The sequence below is a fragment of the Chelonoidis abingdonii genome, chromosome 2, assembly GCF_003597395.2.
Source record: "Chelonoidis abingdonii isolate Lonesome George chromosome 2, CheloAbing_2.0, whole genome shotgun sequence".
Taxonomy (NCBI): domain Eukaryota; kingdom Metazoa; phylum Chordata; order Testudines; family Testudinidae; genus Chelonoidis; species Chelonoidis abingdonii.
Genome location: NC_133770.1, coordinates 39,833,083 through 39,843,031, shown reverse-complemented (window position 1 = coordinate 39,843,031; position 9,949 = coordinate 39,833,083). Strand labels below are relative to the sequence as shown.

Genomic DNA, 9,949 nt, shown 5'->3' with positions numbered 1-9,949 from the left:
AAGGAGAGAGATCACGGAAACATGGAAAACCCTAAGACATCACCTGCCAGGAGATTCCACTGGCTGTAGTCGGAGGCCCAAACAGCTAGAGCAGAGCCAATCAAAAATTTTAAGACATCATTTTCGTTCTCAGTTTAGACCCAGAATTAATAAAAGTTTGACTACATTATTTCAGAAGCATTTTGGCTGTAAGAGCGAGTGTTATTTATTGTTATTCATAGTACTAGTAACAATTCAGTCACCTATGATATGGGAGACGCAATTTTAAGTCCCATGCTCCAAGACTTTTAATTATATACTAAAGGTGCAAAAAGCTTCCACAGAATAACCCATGCCAATTAGCTAGCGCGCACACTAGTGCAAAACAGAAGTTCGCACGATTCAAATTCCTCCTCCACACTAGGCAGAAGAGGAAACTGTTTTCCACAGTCTCCACATCTCAGTGAGGTTTTACATCAGTAGGCTAAGGTGTATAAAGAGGTCACCAAACCACAACCAACCTGTCTATATAAAACATTAAAGTAAACAAAATGTTTAAATTTACTAAACACAGAATTTTTTTTTGGATTTGTCACATTTTTAAATTTTGATTACAAATCATCTTTTTTCTGAAACTGCAAGTAAACTGAAAAATCAATTTTTATGCTCCCACGCACTAGAAACTACTCAGTGTAATTCTACGAAAATAAATGTGATGTGTTTAACTAAAACAAAACCAAGAAACATCAGAAATCTATGTTAGTAAAGTAACATAACCCATTGCATTAGTTCACACAGACATTCTTTCCATTCAAGGAAGTTGGCTCTTGTAGGGCCTTCCTGGATTTCTAAAAGATTATGTCCTGCATCTCACTTAGGAGACTGAACACCTTGACTCAGAAGTACATGATTATCCTGAGATGACAGTATCTGGGCTGACTGTCAAAGTCTGACCATCCTCCTGAAGGCAGAAGATCTGGAACTCAGGATGAAGATTGAAAAAACAAAAAAGGTTTATGAGATCAAAACAACAGAATGACAAGCCCCAGGCTGGGCTATGAGAGCAAGTGAGCTTGTCACTCCTCTTATCTCCTCTAACATACAGAAAATGAACCACAAAATGAAACAGGAAATGATATACTCCAGGTCCTAAAAAAAGCTATCGTCAACATGCCAGTATCCTTTTCCTTTTTTAACAAAAAGTGAACAATTTACGCACAAAGTTTTTGGCAGCAAAAAAAATCTAGGTGTGACAAGGTTCCTCCTCTACCTTGGCGGGTCCTAGCGCTTAATCTGGGCAGATTTGCTCACCTCAGTGATCCTCCACAGTGATGGATCAGCTCCTCCTGTGTCTGAGCAGGAGTTGGGAAGTTTGGGGGAAACCCGGCCCGCCCTCTACCGGGTTCCAACCCAGGGCCCTGTGAGATTTGCAAGCTGTCTATAAGTCGGCCTCTTGTAAAGCCTGCATGATAGCTACAATCCCTGGGCACTTCCCGGGCCTCCTCCAAACACCCTCTTTAACCCTCACGCACAGACCTTCCTCCTGGTGTCTGAATAACGCATGTACTCCTTAGTCGCTCCAGCCAGCACACACTCTCAATTCTAAGCGCTTGTGCCTCTTGCTCCACTCCTCAAACGCACTTCCTCTCCTCTGGCTTCTCCTCGCCTGACTGGAGTGAGCTCCTTTTTAAACCCAATTCCGCTGATTAGCCTGCCTGATTGGGCGTTGAAGGTGATCTAATCAACCTGTCCTCCACACCTTCTTAACCCTCACCACAAGGACGCTTCCTCCTGGTGTCTGGACTAACGCATGTACATCCTTATTCATCAGGCACACACTCTCACTCTCAACAGCGCCGTTGTGCTCTTGGGGGGGCTGAAAGTTATGATATGTCCACTCGCTTCCTTCTCGATCACTAAATTTTTGGTTAGACCACTGGGGATCGAATCAATGTGGGTTCTTGTTTGTAGTGTTTCTCACGTAGCGTGCGACTGCACTAGTCTCCCTCTGCCCGACTCTTCTTGGTCATGCCTGAGATACTTCTAGTATCTAGGAGTGCAGTCATAGTAACTGTACTCTTATACAAAATACACCTTTAAAACCATGCTGTCAGCTCTCAGACATGATGGAGGAGGCCACGGGGAAGTAGCCCAGGGAGTTGTAGCTATCATGCAGCTGTTACAAGAGGCACTATAGACAGCTGCAATCCACAGGGCCCTGGGTGGAACCCGGAGTAGAGGGCGGGCCCGGGTTCCCCCCAAACTTCCCAACTCCTGATCAGACACAGGAGGAGCTGATCCAGACTGTGGGGAGGATCACTGAGGTGAGCAAATCTGCCAATAAGCGCAGGACCCGCCAAGGTAGAGGAGGAACCTTGTCACACCATAGATTTTTTTGCTGCAAAAACTTTGTGCGTAAATGTTCACTTTTTGTTAAAGAACAGGAAAGGATACTGGCATGTTGACAGATAGCTTTTTTTAGGACTGGAGTAATCATTTCCTGTTTTCATTTTGTGGTTCATTTTCTGTATGTTATGAGGAAGATAAGAGGAGACAAAGCTCACTTGCTTCTCATAGCTCCAGCCTGGGCTTGTCACTTCTGGTGTTTTGATCTCATGAAACCTTTTTTGTTATTTTCAATACTTCATCCTGAGCTTCCAGATCTTCTGCCTAGGAAGGAGGTCAGATTTGACAGTCAGGCCCAGAATACTGTCATCTAAAGGATTAAATCATGGTACTTCTGAGTACAAGGTGTTCAGTGCTCCAAGGAGATGCAGGACATAATTTTAGAATCCAGGAAGGCTCCTACAAGGAAGCCAACGTTCCTTGAAATGGAAAAGAATGTCTGTGTGAACTATGGCCAATGGGTTATGTACTTTACTAACATAGATTTCTGATGTTTTTGAGTGTTTGTTTTAGTTAAACACATCAACATTTTATTTCGTAGAATACACTGAGTAGTTTCTAGATCTGGGAGAATAAATGATTTTTCAGTTTACTTGCAGTTCAGAAAAAAGATTGATTTGAATCAAAAAAATTTAAAAAATGTGACAAATCAAAAAAAATCTGTTTTTAGGTTAAATTAAACATTTTGTTTGACTTGAAATATTTTTTTTTGCTTTGTGGTTGTGGTGGTGACCTCTTTTATAACCTTAGCCTACTGATGTAAAACACTCACCTGAGATGTGGGAGACTTGAAAACAGTTTCCTCTTCTGCCTAGTGTGGAGAAGGAATTTGAATGTGGAACTTAACTGTTTTGCACTAGTGTGCCCTAGCTACTTGGCCATGGGTTATTCTGTGGAAGCTTTTGCACCTTTATATATAATTAAAAGTCATTGGAGCAGGGACTTAAACTTGAGTCTCCCATATCCTAGGTGACTGAATTGTTACAGTACTATGAATAACAATAAATAACACTGCTCTACAGCCAAAATGCTTCTGAAATAAATGTAGTCAAACTTTACTAATTCTGGGTCACTGAGAACGAAAATGATGCTTAAAATTGTTGATTGGCTCTAGTCTAGCTGTTGGGCTCCAGACTACAGCAGTGATCTCCGGCAGGTGATGTTAGGGTTCCATTGTTCCTGCCGCAAAAGATCTGTCCCAATTCTGCTTCAGAAGGGATTCTTATAGCCTGCAACAACATCGATGTTGTACGCCCTCAACACGTTCACCGATCACCGATGATGGAGAGTTACATTGATTCATCGTACGACGGCAGTCTTAAAGCTTGTTTCTGCCATAATCGCAATGTGTTGCCATCATCCAGTGGTCGATTCAGTCCTATGAAGGTAACCTATGACAACTTAAACAACTTTGAGCGATGCATAAACTGATGACAACATCAGCGTGGCAGCTTGTTGGACAATTTGTATTAGGTTGTGTGCTTCTCTGCTTGCCTGCAGTACTGCTACACAAATACGCCGTTTTCTCTGCGAATGGATAGGTGCGTGCAAGAATTCCACTACAGCAAGCAAGACTGGCCACTCCGACAGTCATTGAGCCGGAGAGAAATGTTGCACATCCACACTTATTGAACAAGGAAGATTTGGTTACCAACCCTACACACAAGCTGACAGTCAGGATGCACACTTGTCAGGCCGATGACAAAAACCACGAAGCACACTTTCAAAGTACCTCTGTTGGAAAATTTCCAAGGTTGTAAGAAATTTAAAAAATGTTCTTGTTGTCCCTCAGATTCAGTGGAACTTCTGCCAGATATGCATTTGACCATCACGCGCAAGAAGACGCATGAAAGCCTCCATTTAGTGCCAAAAATTTTCCGGAAACAACAAGGCAGAACAACTACAGGGTTGTTGGTGGGAAAACTCCTCAACATACAAAAGCCTTGGTATGCAACATGTCACTAAAAGATACATTTTTTGCACTCTCTTATTAGATTTTTTTCCGCCGAACTGCCAGAGCAGTGAGCGACGAGCACGGTGAGCCGATCACTAGGACATTGCAACAATGGAGAAACGCTATCAGGGCAAATGGAGCCCATTCAGTGCTCGCCAGACTATGCTGACAGTGACAGAGGATGTACCTTTCAATGAATACAAGACACAGTTCAAGAAGCGCCGAGTAGACACTGAATAGGAGTTAAACTATGTACATAATAGTTTTGGCCTTTGTTCATAAAAATTTATTTATTAACCTTTTGCTGATTTTTAAAGTGTTACATAAACGGAAGCAGTGAAGTATTATCATGTAAAGCAACCATATAAACCATGAAAAACCTAGGTTACAATTTATGATTAAAACCTCTTACTATCTACACTAAGTATACATAGACATCAAAAGTAAAAAATAAATATCTTAGAAACAGTAGCCAATCAGTTGTTTTAATTGTCATATTTGAATTCAGCACATCAAAATACATAATAAATACCACATTTTATCTCTGAAGCAGATGACTTCTCAGAAATTGTAGACCAGTGTAATCACTGGGCCAGAGAGAGAGAGCAAGAGAGCGAGCATGTGTGAGTGACTCCATAGCCCGATGGTTAGGGCACTCACTTAGGGCGTGGGATTCCCAAATTCAAATCTCTGTGCCACAAGAAATACAAAGAGGAATGGAACCCTGGTTTCTAACATCCCATGTGAGTGCTTTAACCACTAGGCTCATGATTGTGAGGGAGGCCACTGCCTCCACCGCTGCTGCTAATCCCCAAAAATATTTTTTTCAGGCCAAAACTATTGAGTGAATTTGTCTCAAATTCACAAATAGATTTGGATTCACCAATAAACTGTTAAACATATTGTCCAGCTCTAGTTATTTATATTTTCCACTGCAAGGTTCCAGATTCCCCTGTCCTTAGACATTGTACAGAAGTTCTGAATAGAACATATCAAGCAAACAGAAGGTTTTTTCCATTTCAGTGGCTTGAAATTAAAATTTAAGACAGATAGAAACAAACTTTTAACTGTTTGGGAGCGTAGTCTGTACTGCCCCCTTCTAAATCTTATCTTTTGTTGCTATACTAGCTTCATGGGGGTGCTGAACAAACTACAGGGTTTTGTGATTGTGTCCGCTGTTTATACTGTTTTCCAGAAGGACAAAATGGCTTTATGTTCTTGCTGTATATTTATGCTGAAGATGTTTTGAAATTCTGTTTTTCTTAAACCATATTCATTTCCTGGTGAGGCTAGGTAACATAAACATGATTTTAAGAGGGTGCTGAGTTATTTAGAGAAGATAAAACTTTTTAGAAAATCAGCCAAGTTATTTATAGTTTATGGGTGTAGAGTGGAGTTTACTTTACTCATATTTTCAAAATGAATTAGACTTGCATGTAGACTTTTTCAATAAGCATATGGCTACACTCTCTGAATTTCAAAGCGCTGCCACGGCAGCTCTTTGAAGTGTGAGTGCGGTCAGAGCGGCAGCACTGGGAGAGAGCTCTCCCACTGCTGCATGTAAACCACATCCTTTATGGGTGTAGCGTGCAGCGCTGGGAGCCGTGCTCCCAGCGCTGCTGCCCTGATTACACTGACGCTTTACAGCGCTGTATCTTGCAGTGCTCAGGGGGGTGTTTTTTCACACCCCTGAGCGCGAAACTTGCAGCGCTGTAAAGTGTGAGTGTAGCCAAGGCCTTAGTTGGTGACCCATTACTAAGGAAGTTTAAAAGCCCATTCAGCTAGTTCTAAAGCAGCTTTTATGGCATGCTTATCTGATGGCTCTTCTGTTGCAAATATGCAGAAAACTGCCTTTGGAGTTATATTTATATGTATTTACATGCACTTCTTCCTTTTGATATGACTTCTGATTCTGCCAGTGTTGCCGTAACAGCAGTTTTGCAGCCATGTTTAATAAGTATTTTGGTCTCCTGCTGGGGATCGTATAGCCACTTAATCTTCATGTGGATCTACGTTGACAATTCTCAAAAGAAAAAGAAAGGTTACTTACCAGTAATGGCTTGAGATCCACAGTGCCCACCTTCCTTCTCTACCTTTTGGAGTAGTTCTTCTGAGTCTTTCAGTTAGCCGAAGGGAGTTGGGGCCATACATATTTTTTTGTAGCTTTGTGTCCAAACTTCTGCTTCTGTGAAGGAGTTGTCGTACGTATGGTACTGCTCTACTGGGTATGGTGCAGGTACACAAAATTCCAGGAAATGTGAATCTGCAGAAGTAAAATATTCAAGGAACAGGTGCTGGTAAGTAATCTTTTTTTCCCCCCTAGTGACTTCAGGCAGCATAATCTTCCCAAACAAAAGTACAGTAATGTTTATAGAGAGAAATTAAAACCCGAAAACTTTTCAGTCACAGGAAAAAATGTAGAATTTCTACAGCATGTTGATGCTATAAAAATCACAGTTTTCATGTTAATACCCTTCTACTGAACACAAAATATAGGCCCTGGTTCTGCAAACATGTGGAGGGCTTGTAGGCAGGATCATGCCCCTAAATTGGAAACAGTTAGGGAAAGAGACAGTTTTCTTTGATATTTGTACATCAGTGTAATACATTAGTGTATTAGCTAGCTATATGTGTAGTTGTTAGTAAATAAAGGAAAACAGAACTACTTTCTAATTTTTCAGCCTATTTTAAAAGGGAAATATTCTGTTTGCTCAGTTTAACATACTGAAAGTTCAGAATGATTTCCTCTCAGTATATGAACTAATAACTTTATTTGAGACTGAAGTTTGTAATAAATAACATCAGTGTAGTTTTCTGGAGGTGGCCATCTTGGTAAAAGTGTCATTTGTGATACCCGTAGTAGAGCAAGCCTGAGATTTGTAAATAAGTTAATATTCTGCCTTACTGCTCATTTATAGTAATAACTCAGTGAAAAATAATATGTTCACTATTAATACAGTAATTCTGGTGAAAATATAAGAACTTTAAAACAATATGGACAGCAATATAGCTTTTTAATTCAATTTTTCTGTAATGCTATGGTACTAGATCTTGATTTTTGGCCAGATGGTTTTATTTTAGTAACAGCAATAGATTCAGTAACGCTAGTTGTAACTAATACAGAATTTCAGTGTATGATGCTTCTCCATGCAAACATTCTAATGGTTCTGCTGAACGAAATGTGTGTAGTTTAATATTTGAAATATTAGTCATATTTGTCTTCCACAAGAATGTAACTTTTGTAGTCAAAATTTGTTTTTTACGTTTAAGTAATAGAAAATTGTATTATGTATGTCATACATAGTTTATGTTGAAGATTAACCTGAACTTGGGTTATATTTTTCTTTCATATTTTTTAGAAATATAAAGAAAAAGACAAACACAAACAAAAATACAAGAAGCAGTCTGAGTCTTCACCATCTTTGGTTCCGTCTCTTACTGTAACTACAGAGAAAGTAAGTTTTCTTTTTTCCCCCCTCTAAGGTTTAAGTTCAAATGAATTATTAAATTTGCATTTTGACATGTTTTTAGTAATGTAGAAATGTAAACTGTTTGTGTCCGTGGTATGAAGAATGTCTGAGAATTTTATAATTGCAAAATGGTTACTATATAGTGACTATAGAGACTGTAACAAGTTGTACTTGTCTGTGATAATATTTGGTGAATTGAGAAATATGAAAAATTAAGTTATTCATAGTCCATTGTAATAGGACTCTTTATGCATTCCATGGGTGGCGTACCCGAGCCCACTTATCCACCGATGCTTTAAAAAAATCCGCACCCCAATCTGAGTCTGTGCTGGTTATGTGATATGTATGTATCTCGCGATCCTTGTAACTGATACCTGTAATCCCTCATAACTCAAGCCGGACTCCAGGTGTACAGTACCTTCCCTCTTAATATGTGTATATTTAATTTTAAACATTAACTTTAATAAAATTTTAAATCTGCTCTTGGAGCATTTGCCCAGACCATCACTGACACAAGAAGTATTCAAGTCAATAATTGCAAACTCATGAGCACGGTACACATACACAATACATCACATTTCTTGAGTGTTAGCAATTTTTGCTTCTTATCTACCTGCTGCATTGAATCTTCCTTCTTGTTGTGGTGCTGACTTGACTCTAAGTCAAGGGACCCATGTGAAATGCCAAGTTGTAAAGAATATTTTTAAGAGGGACTACAAAAAATGACACACATTAATGGTGCTGTTACAGGAGGGCACACAATAGCTTATCGATGTGTTTTTTTTCCCCAGAGTATGAATTCATTTTCTCCCATTTTTTTGGGATCTCAGGTTCTCAGTACTGTTTGACACATGATTCTGAAAAGTAGTGGTTTGAGTTCATTAGGTCTTGGTACTCACCAGTATAATGGTTTTATCTTTCTATGGAAAGATGGCAAAACCCTGCACCCAGACCCTACCGTGTGGTAATCTGATTGCTGGGTCTTTACTCATTGCTCAACAAAATATAACCTTTGTGTTTCCAAAACACCAAGACTTTGTCAGATCATGTAAAAACCTGAAACTTCTGCTTTTCACTGTCTGAGGTTCCAGAGGCTGTAATTACCTTTTCAAGTAACTGTGCAAGTTTTGGAGATCCATCACCAACAGAGCAGATATTCTCAGTATACTTGGACAATTTCATTTCTTCTCGTCAAGATTAGGAACATTCATTTGTAGTGTGCACACTTTCATGGTTTCATAATTAATACAGTAAGCCTGCTTTTGGTCTGTTCCTCCAATGTCTTGTGAAGGGAAATGTTCCAAAGAAGCTAATTTGTGGTCTTGGAATGTATGGTCTTTTTTGGTCTTGGAGTCATCCTTTTTTCAGCCATTGACTTCTGTTCTGGCCTGGCCCTGCATAGTGCACTTGTACTTGCTAAACATAACAAGGATATTTGGCGATGGGCGATATTTGGATTGTGTTGCAGCTCAGTGGGCTGGAAATGGAAGGAGTAGTAGGAGAAGAAACTGCCTGTGACACTATTGTGATTTGATGTAGGACACAGAATTAGTTTACAATATATAAAACTAAAATATTGAGAGCTCTGAACAAGTTTTGGTGTATTGGTCTGAGTACAGGATTAGTATTCAAGAACTTCTGAGTTCTGACCTGCCTCATTTTTTTCTAAATCAAGTGGAGGGGAAAAATTACCTACTTCACAAAGATGTTGTGGTGACACCTAATGTTCTAAGGTTCTTTTGAACATGAAAACATGAACATTTATAAATGGTGGATATTCTGCTTACACTGAGATCTCTGAGCAAGCTCTCCCTGACCAAGACAAAGCAGAGGCACTAGGTACCCCTTGACTTTCCCACTGTTATGTGAAGTAGCAGCATCCATCTTCCAGAGTAAGGTTACAGCCCTTGGAAGCGCCAAGACTTCCAGTTGAGACAGTAGCAGTGTGTGTGGAATAGGGCCTCAGCCAGGGCTCCCCAGTATACTTGTTTTCCCTCCTAAAACCTGGAGTTTACATTTGTAACATACAATTTCCCTTACTCTTTAGGCTTTTATCATAATCTTTGTTAACAGGGTTTAACTGAAGGGGAAGGATTGGAGGTAACTGGGTGAAGTGAGGGCAGGGAGGAAGCCGAAGTAA

General features: G+C 39.9%; 1 protein-coding gene across 11 annotated transcripts in view; it reads left to right on the top strand.

Moving 5' to 3' along the window:
- MLLT10 (MLLT10 histone lysine methyltransferase DOT1L cofactor) overlaps positions 1-9,949 on the top strand; it is a 255,965-nt gene that overhangs the window by 140,842 nt on the left and 105,174 nt on the right. For all 11 annotated transcript variants that reach the window (XM_075062294.1, XM_032775641.2, XM_075062292.1 and 8 more), the window contains one exon: positions 7,699-7,794. In XM_075062294.1, the coding sequence (XP_074918395.1) occupies positions 7,699-7,794 (96 nt within the window). The remainder of the gene's footprint in view (positions 1-7,698; positions 7,795-9,949) is intronic.